General features: G+C 36.5%; 2 protein-coding genes across 8 annotated transcripts in view; both read left to right on the top strand.

The window, feature by feature from the left end:
- The first annotated feature begins 1,480 nt into the window (after window positions 1–1,480).
- tra2b (transformer 2 beta homolog) lies at window positions 1,481–8,335 on the top strand. 4 transcript variants are annotated; one of them, XM_067410084.1, is made up of 8 exons: window positions 1,481–1,670; window positions 3,054–3,199; window positions 5,023–5,188; window positions 5,286–5,474; window positions 5,836–5,951; window positions 7,436–7,537; window positions 7,785–7,858; window positions 7,982–8,335. In XM_067410084.1, the coding sequence occupies exons 1-8, from the start codon at window positions 1,638–1,640 to the stop codon at window positions 7,990–7,992; spliced, it is 837 nt and encodes a 278-aa protein (XP_067266185.1). In that variant the 5' UTR covers window positions 1,481–1,637; the 3' UTR covers window positions 7,993–8,335. The 4 variants fall into 4 exon arrangements, with proteins under 4 accessions (XP_067266185.1, XP_067266184.1, XP_067266183.1 ...); XM_067410083.1 differs by having other exon boundaries at window positions 7,782–7,858; XM_067410082.1 differs by having other exon boundaries at window positions 7,436–7,546.
- Window positions 8,336–9,887: 1,552 nt separating this feature from the next.
- igf2bp2a (insulin-like growth factor 2 mRNA binding protein 2a) overlaps window positions 9,888–24,265 on the top strand; it is a 72,917-nt gene continuing 58,539 nt past the window's right edge. For 3 of the 4 annotated variants that reach the window (XM_067408531.1, XM_067408530.1, XM_067408528.1), the window contains exons 1-2: window positions 9,888–10,252; window positions 11,277–11,337. In XM_067408531.1, coding sequence (XP_067264632.1) covers window positions 10,078–10,252; window positions 11,277–11,337 — 236 coding nt within the window. In that variant the 5' untranslated portion in view covers window positions 9,888–10,077. Of the gene's footprint in view, window positions 10,253–10,353; window positions 10,688–11,276; window positions 11,338–24,265 lie in introns of those variants that run through there. The other variant, XM_067408532.1, reaches the window with a different exon arrangement.

Genomic DNA, 24,265 nt, shown 5'->3' with positions numbered 1-24,265 from the left:
ATTACACAAAAATGGAGAGGTTGCTGCTCACTGCAGAGCTAATGGGTGGAGCGTGACGTCCTGCTCCCCCTCTGAATGTAATCTGGGGTAGTGGGTGGAGCTAGAAGCTCCAGCCACACCCCTCATTACCATATCCCTTCACCCATGACGAGGAGAGGGGGCTGGACGTCATTTGTCTCTGCAGTGAGCACAATTTGCAAAAATACAATTTTGTATCACAAGCGCCATCTACCGGAACTTATGTGGTATGACAAACTGACTGGGTGGAAAAAAGCGCGAATTCATGGAAATAAATTGGGTTTCTTTTGAGATTGATGGCAAAAGTTGCTCAGTTAAATTTTTTTTGCTCAGCATGGTTTTCTTAATCATCATAATCAGTGGTTTTCATAATCATTTGTGCATTACATTTGTGTTCTTCAGGCATGTTATATATCATAACATCTGACAAGATTTCCTTTTTGTGTTCTAGTTAACTGACATTCAGCAGATGATTTTACTTAAAGGGATAGTTCATCCAAAAATAAAAATTCTGTCATCATTTACTCACCCTCAAGTTGTTTAATTTTCTTTGTTTTGTTGAAAACAAAGGAAGATATTTTGAAGAATGTGTTAAACTGAACAGTTTTTGGGACACCATTGACTTCCATAGTAATTTTTTTTCCCTATTATAGAAGTCGATGCTGCCCAAAAGTGTCATGGTTACAAACTTTCCTCAAAATATCTTCCTTTGTTTTCAACAGAAATTCATACAGATTTGGAACAACTTGAGGGTGAGTAAATGATGACAGAAATTTAATTTTTGGGTGAACTATCCCTTTAAAGCATGGACAGATACTGTAGAGTCTGGAGCAATGTGGCTAATATACTGCAGAAAATAAATTATCATGCAATATTCTTCCCTATTATCTGGTTGAACATTATTTGCATATACGCGCACTCCTACTTGTCAGCTGTTGCTACGGTAACAAAACAATACAAAAGCAGCAAAACTGGAATTTAAATACGAGAAAAATAAGTGTTTAATTGTTCAGGGTATCTATTCTCAAAACAAAGTCAAGTGAAGAAAATCGCGGAAATACAATCCATCTCATCAAACTCATTGATTGATATGTGGCAGTATTTCCCATTCATATATTTTCGAGTGTAGTGAACGTGGGAAGAATCACTATCAGCGCCGTCCAATTGCTGTCTTGCACAAATTAACCGCCATTTTTGATCGACCAATCAGCTCTTTGCTTACTGAGTAGTAAAGAATCTTTCTAAAAGAAAAACAGCCACTCCGGATCATTTGAGTGGTTCTGAACTTTGTTTACCCACTGCGATAAGTAGCCTAATCAAAATGAATAAATAAAAGTATGTTTGTGTACCTTTATTATAAACGTATACATAATATACACGCTTTGTCAAAAAGCATTTATCTGTGAGTAGTATTTTGACGCCCTCTTGCGGACGCTGCTTAAAAGCGCAATTAGGAGTGGGAACGCTAGTTTCTAAATAAAGCCTCTACGACCGAGAAAGGCGTTCATTAACAGAGGTCCGATTTTTGTGTGTGTTTTTGGGCGCTCTATTTGTATTGTGTTGTCTGTAATTTCTCACACAGTGTTGCAATTGCAGCGCAATATATATATTAAACAACAATGAGTGACGCCGAGAAGGAATTCGCGAAGCGGGTATGTAGTGTTTTACTGTTTGCTCTTTTTTGCACGCGCCCTTCCATGATTCTTCTAGAAATGGCCTCCATATTGTATGTTAGCCAGTCAGACAGGCTTCATTCATTTTTTAAATTTTATTTTTAAAATCTGATTATGTACAAATGCAATGACTCGATGTATTTACTTTTTAACATGTCTAAAAAAACTCTATAAAATGACATGGCTACATGTTAAATGGATTTGTACCGAAATCCAAGGATTCAGTTAGCCAGCTTCAGTGCTAGCAGATAGACAACGTGCTTTCATACTAGAAATACCTTCTCACTGTTCGCTTTTCACTAGTAAGCAAAATGTTTTACTGTCTTTACTAAGTGTTGTTTTCTCCTTGCATGTTTAATTAATCAGATATAACTTGTATGAGTAATATATTTTCTGCTAATACATGAGAGAAGGTCATCCTGAGCCTTAAAGCTGATCGTATTATGCAAAAAATGCAAAATATTTAATAGTAGGCTTGAAATGCATCCTTTCATATTCTTCAAATTGCTTTAAATGTGTAATATTACAAGAAATGCGTAACATTTGTTATTGTGAGAGATTGTTTTTGCATGCTTGAATAAGGCTCAGGATGCATCTGAAAGAGTCTAATTGTTTTTCATGATGGAAATTAAAGCTCACTTTACATTTCTGTTGGTTCATCTATAATGTTTTTCCCACACTAATAAATCAATAGGATTCTTTCTTGGTTGTGATGTCCAGTGTTTACACATTCTTCATCCTTTTCTTTTTTGTTAAGGTTAAGGTTGGAAGAAGAGAAATCTGGATGAAGTCAAATGTCAAGTTGTTAATGCGAATAATTTGAAGCTGAATTTTCAGTGCATGCTAATATTGCGGAGCAAAAGAAGTTCCCATATAGCAGTTATGGGCAGTGAGAGAAATGGGGGAAGAGGAATGAAGTCAGAAATGAAATTGAAACTGAAGAAAGAAGAAAAGATGTGTTATGAAGTTAAGATCAGAAGTTATCTGGGATAAGATCGCAGCGCTAAGTAAATCTTAGTATGTTTGTCCCATGCGTGCATGCATAAATCTTCTGTTGTCCATTTTGTATTGCAGTAGTTACAATTGTCCTGTAGCATGAGAGATTTTTGCAGCTAGTTATTTTCATACATAATCTGATGCATTACATGTCAAACAACTTCAAATTCTTATATTGTAAGTGCATTAAAGTAAATTGCTTTTACACTAGTTCATATGCTTGCGGTGAAAAGGCCATCATCGCTGCATATTATCCTAGTCTAGATTGGTCTCAAACTCATTTCTATATACACAATTATTAGTTAAACATTCCCAGTATGACCATGTTCTCTGGCTCTTAACGTTATTCGGATGTGGTTGGTTTAGGAGTCCCGTTCGGCCTCTAGGAGCGCAAGTCCTAGAGGATCTGCTAAGTCAGCCAGTCGCTCGCCGGATCACTCACCTGCTCAGTCAAAAGAGGGGTCCCGCCACTCTCGCTCCAAGTCTCGTTCTCGCTCCAGGTCCAAGACTAGGTGAGTATAGAAATAAAGTCGATTTGATGGACGCAGTGATGTGTGGAATCACTCTCTGGGTAGCATGTAACATAGTTCAAGTTCACTTTTGCAGATACAAGTTGTAATGTTGTGTGTCTAGGATGTCTGATTAATTTCATACAGGATGTGTCCTATAGAATGAGTGTTCATTCACTCTTCAGCTTCAACTCATGTGGCTATTCCTTTTTAGATGTTTCTTTTTTGAAAACAGTGATGCATTATTGATAATCTATCAGTTATTTTTCTAGTAATTTTATTTCCATGTTTTGATGTCATTTTTATTTGTCATTAATTGTTTTAATTAAAATGTTTTTTTTATTGACAGATGCCATGACATGTCATTTTTTTGAGACCTTTTAGTGCTTGAAATGAAAAATTGGTACTTGGTACCATACAATTCCATCAAAATACTAAATATTACATAATATTAAACAAAAGTATATTACATTGATTTTATTGAAAAAGTTGCATTTGAGGTTTTTGGCCACTTTTGACCAGAAGGAGTATGAGTGTGACTCGTGAATGAAGAGCACCAGAGGGTTAAAATAATTCATAAAAGCATTTATTTATTTTTACATTAAAGGGTTAGTTCACCCAAAAATTAAAATTCTGTCACTAATTATTCACCCTCATGTCGTTTCACACCTGTAAGGCGTTCGTTCATCTTTGGAGCACAAATAAAGAGATTTTTGATGAAATCCAAGAGCTGTCTGACTCCACCATAGACGGCAATATAGTCACCACTTTCAAGGTCCAGAAAAGTACTAAAGACATTGTTAAAATAGTCCATGTGACTGCAGTGGTTCAACCTTAATGTTATGAAGTGACGAATAGTTTTTGTGCGCAAAAACAAAAAAAATAACTTTATTCAACAATATCTTCTCTTGTGTCAGTCTCATGTGATGTTTACGTTCAGCACTTCCAGGTTCTACGTCTGAATGCTGGCTCAGTATTGGCCAAAGCTGATCACGTGATCAGCATGATGCATGCGTGTGATGCTGACGCAGGAGCCGGCCAATAATGAGTCTGTGTTCTGACATAGAACCTGGAAGTGCTGAACGTAAACAACGTATGAGAAGATACTGCAGAATAAAATTTGTTTTTTTGCGCGCTAAAAGTATTCTCAAAATTGGTGGACTATTTTAATTATGTCTTGAGGACCTTTCTGGACCTTGAAAGTGGTTATTAAATTGCTGTCTATGGAAAAGTCATATACCTCTCGGATTTCATCAAAAATATTTTAATTTGTGTTCTGAAGATGACTGAAGGTCTTACAGGTGTGGAACGTCATGAGGGCGAGTAATAAATGATGACATTTTCATTTTTTTGGGTGAACTAACCCTTTAATGTTAATTGATACATTTGCCATGAAGTTCTTTTGTGTTGAGGATGCAGTAGTGTAGCTTTTGATTGTTTGCTTTTGGTTGTGTTCCAAAATTTCATATCATTTTAAACTGTTGAAATGGCCACGTGGCTCAGCTACAACTGGAATTCACAGTACATCGAGTTGACAAGAGTGCAAGTTACACCTGCTGCTTTCCAGTTAAAAGTAGAAACAAAGTTTGGGCCAGACTTGAGGAAAAAAAAAAATGCTCCCCCCACCCACGGCTACGATTTTAAGAACTCTGCAGTTGATCATTTGACATGTGTTGGTAGCAACTTGATATATAATGAAATTTGAAGCTGGAGGTTCTTGTCTGTCTAAGGAGTTTAAGACAGGACTTATCAGTTCGTAACTTGATAGACTGCATGTCTGTTGCCTTTTACTTTGCTCTTCTTCACTTTACTCCATCCTTATGCAGGTCTCGCTCCCATCGGAGCTCTCGCAGACATTACAGTCGTTCCCGCTCGCGCTCTCATTCTCGCCGGAGACGTTCACGCAGCCGTTCGTACAGCAGCGAATACCATCGCCGCCGCAGTCATAGCCACTCTCCTATGTCCAACCGTAGACGCCATGTTGGTGACAGGGTGAGACAAAGACTCAGTTCCATACATGCTTTTTTTTTTTTTGCATGTTGTTTTTGCACTGCTTTTATGTAATCTGTAATGTTTTCTTTACCTTTAGGCAAACCCAGACCCAAACTGCTGCCTGGGAGTGTTTGGGCTGAGCCTATACACCACAGAGAGAGACCTGAGGGAGGTCTTCTCCAAGTATGGCCCTCTGAGTGACGTCTCCATCGTTTATGACCAGCAGTCTCGGCGCTCCAGGGGTTTTGCTTTCGTTTACTTTGAGAACAGAGAAGATTCAAAAGAGGTGAATTGTCCTGTTGAATGGGTTGTATGGATTTACTTAAAGTGAAAGGCTGTTTTGTTTATACGAAACATTCTGCCTTTACTGAAATTGCAAATTTAAAAAACAAAACAAAAAACAAATCAAAGTTAAAGTTTGATTCAAATTGTATTAAGCTATTTGTTATTCTCTGTATGGGGTTTGTCAGCAGTGAAGTTGCATTATACATTTATTTTAATTTTATTTTATTTTATTGAAGTACAGTATGTACTGTTTACCCCCAGCTATTTTATGGCCAGCAATAACGACACCTGGGATTAATGGCATTAAGCAGGAAGAATATTGTATGCTCAGTATGGGTTATTCTGGACTGTTTTGGTTCTAGGCTAAAGAGCGTGCAAATGGTATGGAACTAGACGGCCGCAGAATTAGAGTCGACTACTCGATTACAAAGAGACCACACACACCTACTCCTGGAATATATATGGGCAGACCAACATAGTAAGTCTGATTTCAGTTCTGTGTTTCTGATCCTTTACTGTCTAATTATCACAATCTTGCCAAATGATTCAACTAAATGTTCTAGATCAGGGGTGCAAAACTCTGCTGTGGCCCTCCAGGAACTTAGTTTTGCACCCCTGTTTTAATGACAAACTCTGGCCCTGTTTACACCTGGTATTAAGATGCATTTTGGTCGATCAGATCACAAGTAGACTACCACTTCTGTCCTGATTTCTTCAAGGGAATGGTCTATAGGTGGGTAAATGTATGGGTTTTTTCAGATCTTTCGATAGAATGGACAAAAAGAGCTTGCACAATTTATGTATGAACAGGCCACTAGCTGTGTTTCTTAAATTGAGTAAATTGAAAATGCGCCAATTTCACTAACACTCCCATATATTGCAAAAATATTTTTACGCTTGTATGAGGTGGTTTTTCAGGCAATTTGAAAAATGATTATTTTGCAAAACTGCAATAGACATTTACAGGTCACTGCCATATGTAAAAGTCGATCATTCTTAAAAGAGGGTGTGGCATGTTTGGACAGAATATGAGTTCTTCATTAAACTCATAAAAGACAAAAGTATTACGGGACTACTGTCCTCTAAACGACAAGGAAACGCCACAATTTGAATTTATCAAGACCTCTAATCAGATAGGAGGGAGAAACACCCAGAAACTCTTCATACGTGGCTGCTCCCAAAGGGCTTTCCTTGGCATAAATGCTTGGATAACATGCTTACATCTAATTTGTTCAAAAATAATGGCTAGTGCAGTGGCTGGGATATACGTAAACCTACCAACATCCGTTGCCATGATTTTTGGAATGACTTTATCGCAAGAGGAAAAAAGACATTTGTATTGCATAACATCGGTTAATGGAAACGCAGTCATTTTGCAATGTTTTTAGTAGATACTTAGAAAATATCGCAAAAGTTTTGCGCATATCTGTAATGGAAACGCGGCTTATGATGATGGAAAAACATACGGAGAGCAGCAGCCTTCGTTTCTGCTCTGAAACAAGACCGGCCAAACACTGTAAGTGCGTGTTAGAAATCAGGAATGATGAGAGAACATTGTGCTTGGTACAAACCAAACTTGGTTCTTGAGTCAAGAGTTTAAATCCCGTCTGGCTCGCACACATCCCATAATGTTTACACATTAGGCCAGTAGGCTGAGAGTAGATGGTCTTTTGTGGCTGTTCGAATGCATTCAACCACATGAGCATTTACATTATGAAAGCAATCTGGTCAAATGTGTTTGACTACCTCTGGAAGTGGTCAAAAGTGGACAAGCTCAAAACGTTTTACACCCCGTTTACACTTAGCGTCGCCCACTTGTGATCTGATCGACAAAAATGCATCTTAATACTAGGTGGAAACAGGGCCTCAGAGCATTGTGAATATCAATTGCTTTCTCTCATAGGGAAATGATTTGATCAATTTTGAGCCCAAATAATTTTTTTTTTTTCCCCTCATGTGCAGTGGCGGAGGCCCGAGCGTAAGTCGTCGCCGTGATTACTACGATCGAGGCTACGAACGTGGATATGATCGTTACGATGACCGTGACTACTACAACAACAACAGGTCATACAGGTGATCCTCTACTTTTCAGCAATTTGTGTGATGTTTGTAAGGACCGTCCTGCATGGTTCAACACTGAGATTTTCTCTCTCCTGGCCCAGTAGATCGGATTTTTTCTTACCCAGCTGTTCCACTACAATATAGTTTTAACATTTTTAAATGGTTCAGAATGCTGCAGTTTGAATGTCACCTCTTTGTTGTGAGCTGTAAATGCTAGCGTTTTCATTAAATGTCACCTTTTTGTTAGCAGGAGGAGATCCCCCTCTCCTTACTACGGCAGAGGACCATACAGGTCACGATCACGCTCTCGCTCCTACTCCCCTCGTAAGTACTGCTCAATAAATTTGAATGAAAGTCTTTGCAATGTCTACCTGGTTTTATGGTTCCAGAGTGTTGTAAGTGCTCTAGTGATTTGTGACAAACAAATACCTTTGTTTGTTTTTACAGGTCATTACTGAAGTGAAGTTCGACTCCTCTCACCATTCATGAAGACGATGATGACAATGACATTGTTGATGACGTAGATGTTTATTTCTGGTGGCATGAGTTTGGATGTACTTTAAATTCAGTCCCTTCGATTTCTTGCCTAAAGGTTTCATGTGTCTTTGACCGGTCTGGATGTTTCAGTAGTTGGATGAATATTTTTGAACTGTTGTTTTTGTTTGTTTTTTTTTTCTCATCCATCTCCAACCTGATGCAGAATTTGCGTTTATTTTGTAATATGATAGTGTCTGGCTCACACCTCCCTTGTTTTTATGCATTTTAAGCTTAGTGGTGGTCTTGCAATAAACTGCTTTATACCTCCCACCTTGTGTGAACCTATGCTTGAATCACACAAAACATGAAATATGCATGATTCAAACCTAAAGGATTGAATCTAAATTCTTGAGAATAGCTACAAGCTGTTGTTGAGAATCAGAAAAGGAAGGTAAAGTTATGGATGACATATTTATGTAATGCATACAAATATTCTCTTGAGGCTTTTGCCTTAAACTGCAGAGAAATGAATAGGTTTATTGAAAAGGAATGCTAGAACACCAGTGCTTGAAAGAGCTCTGTTCCAATTTACGTCTCTTTACCTCAGAGAACATATTGTTAATAATAGTATCAACTGAAATACTTCTCCAGCATGTTAAATGTAGTTTAAAATACTCAGGGATTTGGCATTAATTTGTATACTGGGTGTCTGCATTAGCTGACCAATCTGGGACTCCCTTCCTTTACTGTACCTGGCTGTTGGAGGGATTTGAATGATTTCTGAAGATGCCACTAACATATTCAAGGTGTTTTAAGCACAACAAACAGTCAGTTAATGGCCTCAATTTAGTTACAGATTATGCTACAGTATTAGTAAAGATAAAGCCGCTCTAACACATTTGCTACCTGGCACTGCTGCATTTGGACGCGTATAATGTTGCAGTGTGTGATATGAAGATCTGATGAGTATGAAACACTGATGTATAAATGTACAGAAATCAGCAAAAAAATATACAATTATATTTCATTTGCAATGGAAGAAATCTAGATGTTGAATATTAAGTGATTATCTGTGTGTGTATATATAATTTCACAGATATGGCATGGTGAAAAGATTTGGCTCAAATATTAAATGTCAAACATTGGAATAATATTTGATAAACGTTTACCACAGTCTACATAAGTGGAATCCATGCATTATATCCATATATAACGTGCATGCTCCTCCTAAATCATAATTCCATAAGGTTTCTTCACATTCCTGTTTCTTTTCCATTGACGTGGGCGTTCCCAGAGAAAGTCCCATTTTCCAGCTGCTATTCTCTTTGGAGTCTGTGCTTTATGGTTTTACAGCCCTAATTATTAATCGTAGATTAAATTTAGAATCAAACTCGAGTTGAGTGTAAAGGAATATAAAACAAACAAACGGGTTATCCTGTCAAGGGAGCGAGGAAAACGCCCATCAATCCACAACACCCCAAAAGATGTCAATCAAGCTGTCAATCACGATTGCAAATGAAAGCAGCCTCTGAGAATGACTCAAATTCACGTACATCCGTTTATTAACACGAGTTAAAGGGCTGTACGACTTCTCACTACAAATGTATAAATATATATTGACTTGAACAGACATTCTCTCTCTCTGTAAGTGGATTTAAATGAACTATAAGCCCTCCTGTGTTGCTCACCGAGTCTCATCAATATGCCTTATCCAAAGATTTATGCAGGCAAATTGAACACTAGACACCAATCTAAGTCCATAAACACCTCAAAAGTAATTTTGTGATTTTTAAGAGCGGTTTTATTTAGAGGCGGCGCTTGTTGGCAACAGAGTAACGTCGCAACGACACTTTTTTTTCAATCCCAGTAAAAGAGTTTGAGCAGGAACATAGTTGTGTATATGTAGCAGGGGGGTCCGGCTGCATCTGGGGGGTGACGGCTGATTTTCAGCACATTTATTTTATTTTTTTCTATTTTATTTTCTCCTTGTTTTTCCTTACTTCGAGCAATCCATTGCACGCGCGCGCACGCCGATATATTTGGACGTATAGATTTTCGTATAGACCATGAACAAACTCTATGTGGGGAATCTGAGTCCTTCGGTGACCGTGGAGGACCTGAAGCAGCTCTTCAGCGAGAGGAAGCTTCCCGTGACCGACCAGGTCCTGCTCAAATCCGGCTATGCCTTCGTGGATTTCCCCGACCAGAACTGGGCGATTAAAGCCATCGAGACTCTATCCGGTAAGTGCGTTTTTCCACATCGCGGAAAGTCACGGTTATATTTATCTGGGACTGACAACGTAAAACACTTTCTTGGAAGAGAAAAGAAAAAGTAACGCTCGCGCATCAGCCGCGCGCTGCTCCAGTTCTTCACGCGAGCGGACCAGTGCGCGAATGAACGCCCGCGAGCTCAATCACACTCGCGCTCGCTTCCAATACGCGATACAAGTTGGATTTATGATAGAATTCTCCTAATCCATGCTCGTTTCGCCAAGCCGGGCTTCCGAAAGCGGGCTATTTCTCTGCCAACGGCCCATAGGAATGTATCGGATGGGTCTGATGCTCGGGTGGCAGGCATAATTATTTTTCAGTTATTTTTTGTCTTGATTTTATTGAAAAGAAGCGAGCGAACTGAGCGAGCAGAAGGCGTCACATGCATGTTCCTATGGTGTCCAGGTATGTTTTTACGAGGTGTCTTGAAGGTGGGTGATGGGGGTCTGGAGGAAAGTGCTAATAAACAGGTAGCTGGGGGGGACGGAGGTGAGATGCCAATTTTTGTGCTGCGCCAGGCCACTAACAGATGCACAGCACCTCTATATTCTCCTCGCACGCTCGCGAGTCTTCGTGAATGCAACATAAAAGTAACCGACTTGAAGAAACAGGACAAATTTAGGCAGAAGAGTCTTATCCTTTGACCTCCCATTCTTCAAACTCTCCTCATTGCTCGTATGTGGTTAGTGGGAGTGGAAAGCATGGCTGCCCATTCTTCATATCGTATCAGCTCATCAAGCATTTCGCATAATATAATCAGGCATAACAGGACATGTGGTTAAGATATTCCACCTTACATGTAGACATGATAAAACTCACTACGTTGCCGACGTGCATTTATAAGCACGAACTTGCACGTGCTATTGTGTCCCACGTATTTACGTGCTTCACGCACTGTTGTTTGTTTTACAAATATAATAAAAACGCTGAAATATATCAGCTGTCGATAATGCACACTGTAATTGTGGTCATTTGTTCTGTTTCCTGCTCGCAGGGAAAGTTGAATTACATGGGAAAGTCATCGAGGTCGACTACTCTGTTCCTAAAAAACTAAGGTAATAATTTCACTTTATTTATATTCTTTTGCAATGCAAAGAAGCGTGAAGTCTGCTGCATTTGGACGCTGGTGGTGCGGTGTTTTGTCTTTATGAAGCTGTGATGTGTAATTTAATTTTTAGATTTAGCTTTTTGTATATTTCCTTCTCAAGCTTAACTTTTATTAACTACTCATTTTTTTCTTGCCTGTTCATATTATTGCCTTAATTATTACGTTTCTTGTCAGGGTTAACGAGCTCTTGAATTTCATTTTAAGCACACTTGACTCAAATTACGCTGTCTTAAAGTTATCAACTGTAAAGCGCTCTCTGAATGTATGTGTCAATCATTAAAAAAATAAAAAAAGAATACTGATATTGGGTGTTTCCTTGCATTATCTAGCCCAAATTGTGCTGTCATTTCCCCCCTCTTTAAAAGCTTAAACACGCCGTGTTTTATGTGCAATAGATCCAGGTTGTGAATGCAAACATAGGAATAAAGTTTAACCCAACACATATCTGAAATCAGAAATTACGCCCTTTTTTCTTATGCTTGAATTGTACAAGAACAAGATCATTGTGCATGACCTCATGGCGCGTGTTTAGGCCCTTCCGTGGCCCACGTGATTTCCCCTATAGGCCCTGCGTGTGTGTTCCACGGGAGGGCGGCATAGAAATGGCTAGAGAACAGCCCACAACCTTGAGATTTAAGGGCTTGTGTAAAATTACATGTACAGACTCATAGTTTACATCAAATGTACGCTTGTTTACGGCGTCTTCCCGTCACACAAGTCGTCACTCAAAACGCTTTAAATCGAAAAATAACCATTGCTGTTATTTCGTAAACCACAATCATACTGGTCTCTGGCGCCTCACAGGGTCGCATGTAACTCGGGGAGCGTGTTGCATAAAGTGCGCAGTCAAGATGGCCAGTCTTTGATTTGGAAGAGTCGGCCATGCTGCTGCTAGACTCAACCTAACATGACTGAAAGCAGCATGCACGAGCAGAAAGTGTGTGTGCTGCTCGTTCTAGAACGTTTCACGCAGTTCTAGAGTGCTTCTAGAATCAGAAACGTAATCTGAAGCGAACTGGAGGGGCTCAAATTACACATGAGCGATATCTGGACGCATTTATGTCGGGATATAATCCTCACACACAAGGTGCTTATGCGTTTTATGCGTTAGGCATGGTTCTTTAGTCTCCTATGCCCAGTGGTTATAGGTATTTTAGTTATTATTTACGTCAGTGTTAATTTTACAGTGCATTTTAGTTCGAATTTACTGAGTAATGCTAATATGTTGTTTGCACGTGACAAGGTTATTCAATGGAGCCGTTTGTTGTTGCTGTTGTGATTAATTGTATCAACCTGAACACAATGTAATTTGAGGTGATATCGATATTTCACGAAATCATAAGTGTATTCTGTGTTTAATGCAGTTGAAGGTGTGCTTATTAACAGTTGTTTTAATTTATATGTTTAATTTACATATCCATACTTTGGTAGAGATAGCCTACCTGTTAAAAGTGAATGCATTACGACTGAATGTTTTCGTATAACACTGGTATTTTTCACAGGATTAAGCCTAAAGAAAGTGGCATTTAGTAGAATGAGTCAATATTTATTATTATTATTATTATTATTATTATTATTATTATTCAGATTTGTCATACCATGACTTGCTTGTTTACAGAATTGTTGGCTTAAAGATTATACTGGTTTTATTGTTTGGCAAGACTTTACAAAAAAAAGATATAGGTGAGATTAAATTGATAACATTAAATTAAAGAGTCTAAATTGGCCTAAATAAATGAATATTGTAATTGTATTTGTTTATTATTCTATATTGCATTTGCTGAACAGACTTTATAATTTACATAAATAATTAAAAGTAAACATGTTTTTTGAGAGTTGAATTCTTTGTGAATTATTTTAAGTAGATATATTATGTCTGTTTTTTAAAAAATAAATATGTATATGTATATGCAGTTTAATATAGCATGTACAACAATGTTGAAATATTATCACATGTTGCGTATGGCAAAAATAGGCATATTACATTTTAAATGAGTATTGTTTTTGCCATATTGCCATATTGATCTATAAGTTATTAACTATTGTTTGATTATATACCATTATGATCCATTGTTTTCAGTGTCCCTTTGCTTTTTTATATTTTCACCAATAAGCTGTAACAAGCTGTGAAACAAGACTAAGGATTTTAACTTTTACCTCTTACCTGGATGTTGAGTCATCTGTCTTAAGTAATTCTAAATGTTACATATAAGTTTAATAATTCAATGTAATGAAATAGGACATGGGTATTATATTATCAGTTTATTTTCACATTTTGTACAATAGTCTAATTTGAATAATCAGAATGAGAATAAAGAGTAGAGAATTATTGTAAGAGAATTATTTAAAATGATATTTTTGTGAATTGGTTTTGGATATCTATTTAGAGCAGTAATTTTGTCCCAGTAATTTTTTTTCTGTGTGTTTTGTGAAAGATCTATTGCAGTGGTTTTATTGGTTTACAAAATCTTTTGAATAGCAGCTGTGCTTTCCATTGATGTATGTTACTTTTGGATTGTTAAATTTGTGGCTTACAATAAGCAGTGCTTTGCTGAGCAGGCTGTGCTCCTTTCAGGATTCTCCCTGTTTCCCTGTGATGTTTTATTATGGAGTCCTGTGTGTTTGCAATAAGGGAGTGGAAGCAAGATACTGGGCAGAGCAGAGCTGCATGTATGCAATAGATGTAAAAAGTTTCGTGTCTCCAGGGCTACTAAAATATTGTTTTTGGATGTCATTTGAATCAGTTTTAAATGACACATTTTACAGTTCATTGATAATGTTTCAAAATCATCTGAAATTTTGTCCAAATAACCAAAATAATTAAATTCACCTTAATGTGATCACAGTTTAAATATGAATCAATAGCTTGTTTTATGGCTGTGCAATTAGTTGAGGAGTGTGTGCTAGACAACTGTAATTAACCAGAAATCTTTAATTTATGTCCTTGTTATTGAAGTGTCTGTTTTTGTGAATGTATTAAACAATCTGGTTTTTTTAACCACCAGGGAAGGTTTAGACATATTTCCTATTTTCATTTGTCATATCCTGTTGCTGTGCTTATGTGTGGTGGCAAGTCTGATATTTTAATTATCTAGTTTGTTAGGAATAATTCATTTTGTTATCTGATAAAATGATTATTCACCAAATACAAACAATAAAAAATATGATTTTGAAGCATGCAATACAAACATTCATATTTAAATTCTAGTGTATTGAACAAACACAAATTGTTTACAGAAAATCTGGTTAAATTCAGAATAATGACGCATTTTATTTAGTAATAGATTTTTGTTTTAAATTGAGTGAAATTGTTACTGTATTATAGTGATGTTCATATGAGTTTTCCATGATTATAGATCCTACAATCAAATCATTTGTTCTGCAGAAGAATTTTTGCATGTTAAACATGATTTTACTGGCTTGAAAGGCAGTTTATAACTAGTTACCCCCTATGCTTTAATTTCCAATCACCTTGCTTATCTTTTTTTCAGTTTAAATATGTAGTTATCTCACATTTATCTCAGGGTGTCTAAAGGATAAACTGTAGATTTAATGGCTATATCTGGATGGCTAAAAATGATCCACCCAGTTCAAATGATTTTTCTCTATTGGCTCATGAGTTGAATAGATTGTGATGAAGAAGGCTAAGAACAGAACTGTAAAGTGGAAGCTAGAAAAGTGGGTTATGAAGTTGAACTCTCAATAGAGAACTAGTCACAAAGCCCAGGGGCATTAGGATCTCAGCGATGATGTCGATTCAGTAATACCTCCCCCCCTCCCCCCCATCACAGCTTTATTTATTGTCACTTAATATGGCAGACATATGACCTGTAATACATCCTGGAGTATTTGTGAAAAATCATAAAAGATCATTACAACGACTCAAGATTCTTGTCAAAGTTTGATGCACACTTGAGTGTTTCTTTTCTGAGAATAGTATGCAGCGAATGTGATATTAAAAATCATTTCAGTTTTGTTATGACTAGGTATTTTTAGGTTTAAAGCATCCGTCCTTATGTAGTTTGTTTTCATAAATGCACTCTCTGTGAATGAAACTCATTGCCGCCTTTTCTTTCACACATTCAAAATGCGTCTAAAAACATGCTCAAATAGAATATCAAGTGATTTGTTCTCTTTGAACCCTGTATTTGTCCAGCGTGAGTCTCAATTTGCAGAAGTTTACAACAGGCACAAAAATCCCCATATTGGTTTGTCAGTACAATATCTTACCTTACGAAAGAAATGAGAAATTATTCATTTTCTTACTCTAGTTTTATTCTATGCCCTCTGTAACCTCCCCTCCCTTGATATTAAAATACTGTAATGCATAATTCCTCATTGGTTAATCCCTTTATCGCTATAAAGGGGGCAGAGGGAAGAAAAGGGATTTTATCATAAAGAATGTGAGAATGATTGTCTTAGAAGCTTTTATGCTGTAATCTCCTCTGAAGCAGCTTTGGCTGCTCTCTTCACTGGCTCTTATCAAGTGTTTGTTTGTAGACTAGCGGGCTAATGATAATGTTTCTCATTTGTTGAGTATTATTAAAGAGAGAGGTTCTGTGTTGTTGTTGAACCTGTAAACAGGTGTAATGTGTTTTAGTCGTGTTGTGTTTTATTCAGTGGAGTGGATTCTGCCCTCTGAGTGGCTGAAAGTTAGTCGTTTGTAGCTCTTTTGCTAGCTGGCTATTTGTTATTTGTGTATATACCTATTGTGTTTAATTGTCCATATGGTGACACGAAGCACATGAAAGGTGTGGGGCTATAATCTCAAACTGTACTCTGACTCTGTCCCTGTTCGTACACTTAATCTTCAGATTAATCTTGGTCTGTCTGTATTTTTTTCTGGGATGAGGAAAAAGGCTGAAGGGGTTAGCATGAAAAGGCTTAATGTGAATGGACACGGTTTAAAAAATTACAATCATTTCCTGCTGTAAGTTTGTTTAAATTAAGGTTTAAAGTATGTTTTCTAAATGCACATTATTGCTTTTATTGTGCATGATTCATCCATGTGTACGTTTCTTTAAAAAATTGACCTCATAATGTTTAAACAAAATATCATAACTCAATCTTCCGGTGAAATTACAGACTTCTCTCTGGTGATGTATGCCGGATTTCTCCAATCATTTAGTACTCTTAAACCACCCCCTTTCTTACAATCGACTGTAAGCTTTTATGCAGATCTGCTGATAGATAGAACTAAGTCCCTGCCCGATATTTCACTCGGATGTACATCACAAAGAAAAAAGATCTGTCACCCCTTGTTAATCTGCTTCTTTATCATGTCCTATTCACACTCAAAAAACAAACAGAAATTCGAACAAAATTGTGTTTCCCTATTCTATTCTGATAAACGTAATAGAGCTGCACGATTAATTGTTAAAAGATCGAGATCTCGAATCAAACACCCACAAAATTCGCCTGTGTCTAATAAACCTATGACAAAATCACACCGGAATGAGGAAACTGTTATCATGTGTAGGTATGAAACGGCTTAACAAACAGTCTTTTCAACCTCACAGTATCATTATTTCTGTGTCACAAATATTTGTATTATCACAAAAGTACTGGGATAAAAGTTTATAGTTCGGATAACACTGTTGTCTATGGTAGCGATTAGGGATGCCCGATACCAAGCTCATGTACTTGTACTCATAAAAATTCTCTTGATACCAAAGACCAATACCTCACGTGACCTCACACAGCAGAAACAATGACAGCCTCAGGGGTGTGGAGATACTTCAAAATTAATGATGACAACCCACACATTGCGAACTGCATGCAAATCGCACTGAATGACATAGACCAGAAGCGCTCTCTCTCTCTCTCTCTCTCTCTCGCACGGGATCCCAGTTCTCTGAGACAGTGTGCGATCAGTTCTCATTGCGTCTGAATGGTCAAATTCACAAACAGTTGTCAAAATGTCCATCGTGTGGAGTATTTCACATAAATACAGTCAGTTATGGCATACGTGGACGTAAACAGGTGGGTGAAAACAGGATATGTGTCAGATATTACATCCATGGATTCGGTCTTAAAATGACAATAGCCCAATTAAATATTTGCCATTTAATGTTAATAAAACAACAAATGATGTTTAATGAATGTGTGTGTGTATATATATATATCTATCGTGAAAGAAATACAATTTCTCATATCATGGTCATATTGCCCACTCGTACCGTATTGCACCATGAGAAATCTGGTCACTCTAGGTTGTTTTCATTGGTTCACAGTGTTACGTTATAAAATTTTGTTCTGTAATAGTTTAGCACTTTTTGAAAGGCAGGTTAAAAAAGACTTTGTTTTTGTTTTTATTATGACTTTGGTAATTATGCCTTTTGAAGGTTATTGGACACTGTGAAATTTGCGCTTTAAGTTTGTGACAAGCACATCAAAATTATTAGTTTTTTTCATTGGAGTTATAATAAAGAAACTGTCCTACATTCATTAGTCTCACTGTGTTGTGCTTGGAAAACTGCCACATCACCCAAAAAAAAAAAAAAAAGAAAGAAAATTTAGATTAATAATTAATAATATGTATAGGCATTGGGATCGGTACCAGAAAAAAATATCGGCACTCGGTCCTTAAAAAATGGTATCGTGCAACCCTAGTAGCGATCAAAATAGAGCGAATCACGTTTTGAAAGTAATTTGGTGCTTCGAATAATGATTGCCTTGATTACATCTTTATGCCACAAGGTGGCAATAAGTGACTGTTAAAAATTTATTTGTCATTGAATCATTCATTCAAGAGATTTGTTCAAAAATGCTGATTTACCCAGTAATTTAACGAGTGAAGTATTAATGAGAGAAAGTCATTGAATCATTCTGTGTTTGTTTTTAAATTAATCCAGATGAATTAAACATTTTAAATGCACTGCAGGAATTAACATTTTTCCAGAACCTCTAGTGAATTACATTATTTTATTTAGTTGTTTGTTCAGAATCGTGATCTCTGTTTGAAACAAACAAACAAAAAAAAAAAACGTGATTATTAATTTATCCAGAATCATTCAGCTCTAATATGTAACAATTACCAGTACAAATATAAAATGATCATAAGGTTGTCTGTTGTTGTCAAGCATACATAAACTAATACTGTTTCTGTTACATTATACACAAAAAATCTTGGATAAAATGCTTTAGAACTAGTAGTAAGTTCAGATTAAAATGTGCTCAAAAAATATTTCTCCATTAGATGCATGTATCCACAGGAGCCTCAGCTTGAGGGAAGCCTACCTATGCAGAAGAGGACTGTGGGATATCTCAGCTGAGCAGGGTGCTGCTGAGCGGCCGCAGCAGGAGCGTTCATACATGGTGCGGTGGTGGCACTGCTTTGGGGTTTGTCATGCTCTTGGGTGGCATGGCAGGTGGGGGAAACGGGCAGCTGAGAACCCAGCAGGTGCCACGTCTTGCACTTCTGCCCTGACTGGCTCACTCTGACTGAACGCTGTGTGAGTGTGTGTGTCGGAGCAGTTGTTCGCCCCTAGCGCTGGTGAGATGGTGTCAGCCTTGGTCAGTAGCACCTGTCCAATACAACCTCTTCTTCTCCTAACCATTCATGGTTGTGTTACTACGAAGCTTCATTTGTTGTCCTCTGAAGATGCCAGTCTGTTGAACTCGATGCCATTTATCTTGTCCTTCTGTGCAACTGTCACAAGAAATATGTGTAATATAGAGGGGGCTGTAAATATTTCATTGCAGCCGCATCAAGGGCACACTGCCTCGTCTTACAGCATTCAGAAGAGGGTGCGCCATACCCTTAAAGGGAGCTTTTCCTTGCCCAGCGGTGTTCGCAAATATTATCAGTGCTCCAACTGTTCTGGCAGAACCGAGTCTATACCCAACAGTGGGAATAATCCTATGGTTACTATGGCAACCGGATAGGAGTATTTATTTATTTTTCTTGAGAGGTCAAAGATGAATGAAAAGGATCCTGTATTATACATTGCATTTTGTACAAGTGCATGTATTTGTTTTTGGCCCAAAGGAATTTTTTTTTTTTTTTTGCTCTGAAGTTGTTCAGTTATGTTTTATTTAAATATTGACTTTGTCTAGGAAGTTTCTGCTAAAACGCCTTAGGAGGAATCAAAACAGACAAATAAAAATATAAGAATGTAGAATTTCAATGCCATGGGGTTGATTCCCGGGGAATCCATGAACCGATAAGATGTGTGCCATGAATGCAATGCAAGTTTCTTTGGATAAAAACACCTAATGCATGTGTTTAAATGGGACTCATTTTTGTCCACATCTGTTAATTTGTCTTCTTAGCATGTCTTTGTCTAATGAGCATGTTTTTTTAATTTCTGAATTAAATTCATTTAGACTTTTTTTCTTTTTTTTTTTTGGCATAAACTCAGCAAAAGTCAGGGTAATACAACTGTTCTGATAATGAAGAAGGGTTTTTTTGTCCCCCCCACAACCATTATAGTGCTTGGAAGAGCCAGGATATTTTTAAATACATCTTCAATTGTGTTTGTCTGAAAGAAGATAGTCATATATACCTAGGAGTTTGAAAGAATTTTCATTTTTGGGTGAACTATCCCTTTAAATGAACAAAATCCTTTGGCATAATCTTTTATCATTTATTAGAAAAAATATTTTAACTAAACTGCATCACTGCTTGTTAATATTTGAAAATGTGTTGAAAATAAAGTAAAAGATTTTGTTTTGAAGGTATTCAAAAAAAAAAAAAAAAAATTACAGTTCCACCACATTTTTAGTCATTAAATTTGCACTTAGTTTTGTTGTAAAAGTTTTTGTTTTGTTTTGTTTTGTTTTTTTCAGATCAACTTCACACACATTTAACTAGATTTTTAATACTTTTCATTTAATTTATGTAGACACTCTATTGATCCAAAATTAATGTAGAGAGCACAGCTGGCAAATCTGAGCAGTTTGTTTTTTAAAAAAGACTTCCTTGAGATTACTAAAAGTCTGTATACTTACAAATAATGTCACCATTTGCTCTACATTTAATCTCATTGCTCTCTAGGAGAAACACTTGGAATATTACATGGTTATTTGTGATTTTTCTTGCTAGTGTAATGCTGTAATAAATTAATTGTATTATTCAGAAAGCTTGTGGATTTTTGTATTGTCATTTGTTAAATTTCATGATGATCGTTTCATCCTTTTAAAACCTGCTAATAATTAAACTGTCACTGTCCATCCCTCATGGTCCATCTGTATCTCTGCATTTGGCATTTAGAGCACAATGTCTCTGGTGTTTGGATCTTCCCCTACGCAACTGAGAAACTTTTCAGTAAGATTTTTATTCATGAATCCCACTCGTGCATCGGCCATTTACATTTTGTCTCTCCATATGTATGATTGAGAGGGCATCAACAACATGTCCTCAGAGACCTCTGAGCAAATCGGCACCCACCAGCTCCCTGAGCACAACTCTGAGTATTGTTTTGCTCTGTGTGATTTGTTATGAATGAAGAGGCTGCTCTTACTGTGTGGACTAGAGTGATGGAGGGATCACAGCCATCCACAGGACTTGAGAACATTGTTAATGAGTTTTGATGGCATTTGAATGATTAATTCAGCGTGTTTGTGAAATGTGTGCTTTATTTGATGGTCCTGGAATTTTTGTTCAAATTGATTTTTTATACGTAATGTAAATACGCTGCTGTATTGAAACATTTGTCCAAAATATCGACCAAAGACTGTTTGTAATACCTTGAGAAATCTGTTTGCATGTCCATTCATCTCAGTGGCAGTTGTACCCCTTTATAATGTAAAAGTAATGTAATGTAAATGTTATATGCTACCGTTCAAAGGTTTGGGGTTGGTAAGAATTTGTAATGTTTTTGAGACAGGTCTCTTATACTCAAAAATGTATTTATTTGATCAAAATACAGTAAAAAATAATATTGTGACTATTCTTTTTTTTTTTTTTTTTTTTTTTTTTATATATATTTTAAAATGTAATTTAATCCTGTGATGGTAAAGCTGATTTTTCAGCATCCTTACTCCAGACTTCAGTGTCACATGATCTTTCAGAAATCAATCTAATATGCTGATTTGCTGCTCAAGAAACATTTCTTATTATGAACAATGTTGAAAATAGTTGTACTGCTTCATTTTTTTGTGGAAACAATGATTCAGTATTCTTTGATGAATTGAAAGATTTCTATTTGAAATGGAAATCTTTTGTAACATAAATGTCTTCATTGTCACTCTTGATGAATTTAATGCGTCAATGCTGAATAAAATGATTAATTTCTTAAAAAAAAAAAATTACTGACCCCAAATATTGTAATTACAAAAACAGTTTTTGATTAGAAATTGATTAAACTTTTTCCGTTGCATAAATAAAGGCCCTTCTGTAACAGGTCGAGATAGTTTGTAAAGATATAAAATGCATCTGTAATAATGAAGCAGAAGTCTGCTCTTTGCATGCAGAGCAGCAGTTATTGTTAGAAATATGGCAACAAAATGCATCATCAAATGTCAGGCGTCATCACACAACCAAACATTTGGTACCAGTCAGTTGATGTCAACAATTTGTTCACTAAAAAATGAACAGAGATATTAAATAGGACTGCTGTTGATGTTCAAATTTCATTGAGTCATATTGTGGTCCACGGGGTTCTTGTCTGCATTGGCTCTGAGAGTCGCTGGCAGAGGGCAGTGTTTCAGAGGTGACGAACAGTCTACCTGCTACAGTATGTGCTTATGGCATACATAAAGGCATTAGTAAGCCAAGAAGCTTAGTCAATTGTACAGAAGGCCTCTATGTCCATAGATATTCTGTTGTGGATGCAGTTTGACAACGGATGAAACAATGTCAGCCACGTCTTTCAGTTACACCGTTTTTGGACAGTGTGTCTTTGTCACCCTCTTGCTGAGTGAAACGCCTCTGCCTCAGCCTTCATTGTGGGAATCGGTCAATGAGTACATTGAATGAAACTCTCCCTGATAAATATTTAGCCTGTTCGACACAGACTCTGCAGGCCAGGCACAGAGAAAGAACCCCTTGAAATCATCATGCTAGCGAGAGGCGGTTTGCGATCATTGGTAGACGATTTAAACAGGCTCATCATAAATCTTCTTTAAACTGGCTCATCATCCCAACCAGCTTTTACTGACACTACTGTGAGACTAGTGCTGGGTAGTAACTGATTACATGTAATCTGGATTATGTAATCAGTTTCTAAAAATTAAGTACTTGTAATTAGATTATGTTCCTTATACTCGTACCACTCTACAGTTATTTATTTATTTATTTTTATTGATTAGATGATTAGGTTGTTCTAACAAATGGCAGTAAATTATTTATAATTCATTGACTACTTTAAAAATTGTCCTTTCTAAAAAGCCTACTTCTTATATATACGTTCTGATGGTCTTTCAGATTTGTGGAACCAGCCACTAGTCATGAGCCAGTCAGTGAAAACTGAGACCCACACAGATTTTGATCAGTGGATTTACAGAAATCATTTCATTTTTGAGTGTTTTCTCAACATCGCAACATCACACATGTCTAATCAGCTCCTGACAAAACACATTAATTATTATTTGAATTATCACCCAGTGAGTCATTTAACTTTTTGTCAGCTATTATATTTACTTGAAGTACTTCTTGAAATTTTAAGGTAATGACTAGGTCAATAATAAGATTAAGTAAATAATAATAATGATAAAATGTATGATTTATTGACATTTTTATGATTTAATTACTTAATAGTTTTTCATTAAACTCACAAACCCGGTTCTGGAAACCCTGACGTAATGTAATATTTAATGCACTTTATGTTGTTAATAACAATGAATGGAATATATATATATTTTTTTTTTTCTCTTTGTATTTTTACATCAATATGGTACAAGATTATCCTTTTCAAATCAATGTGATAAATGAGTTTGGTCAAAAGTAATGTAAAAGTAACCAAAAAGTAGTCGGATTATATTTCGTTAAATGTGTAATGTAATGGATTACGTTACTAACTACAATTTTTGTCATGTGATTTGGAATTGGTAACCGATTCATAAGTAATTTTCCCAGCTCTGTGTGAGACCCTAAAAAATCCTGTTTATTTAAATTTTTTTAATGGTTTAATTTTAATATTAATATTTTAATCGAATCAATAAAATGTATTAACAATTATAGTGCCCTATAAAATTTTTTATTTTATTTATTTACAACCCGAATTCCAGAAATGTTGGGATGTTTTTAAGTTTGAATAAAATGAAAACTAAAAGACTTTCAAATCACATGAGCCAATATTTTATTCACAATAGAACATAGATAACATAAATGTTTAAACTGAGAAATTTTACTCTTTTATCCACTAAATGAGCTCATTTCAAATTTGATGCCTGCTACACGTCTCAAAAAAGTTGGCACGGGGGCAACAAATGGCTGAAAAAGCAAGAAAGTTTGAAAAAAAAAATCAGCTGGGAGAACATCTAGCAACTTATTAAGCTTTCCTGTAGCTCAGTGGTTAGAGCATGGCACTAGCAATGCCAAGGTCATGGGTTCGATCCCAGGGATTGCACATACTCAGATACAAATGTGTAGTATAATGCAATGTAAGTCGCTTTGGATAAAAGCGTCTGCCAAATGCGTAAATGTAAATGTAAATGTAAAAACTTATTAAGTTAATTGATATCAGGTCTGTAACATGATTAGCTATAAAGCTTCGGGCCCTCAGACGACACTGCATCACTGTGACATTCACGATATACAGTAAATTCCATTTTTATGAATGGATTGGATTCTGTGAATCCATCTGCATTAATCACATCGCAGAAATCATACGGCCCTAATTATGTGTGCCACAATATACGTGTGACTGGGTGATTTATAGAGTTTGATATTCTGCTTTTGAACAGAACAAACCCAGTGTGTTTAAGGTAAA

This window comes from Chanodichthys erythropterus, chromosome 14 (genome assembly GCF_024489055.1).
Source record: "Chanodichthys erythropterus isolate Z2021 chromosome 14, ASM2448905v1, whole genome shotgun sequence".
Lineage (NCBI taxonomy): Eukaryota > Metazoa > Chordata > Actinopteri > Cypriniformes > Xenocyprididae > Chanodichthys > Chanodichthys erythropterus.
The sequence above is the reverse complement of the archived record's forward strand: the minus strand, read 5'-3'. Positions and strand labels throughout refer to the sequence as shown.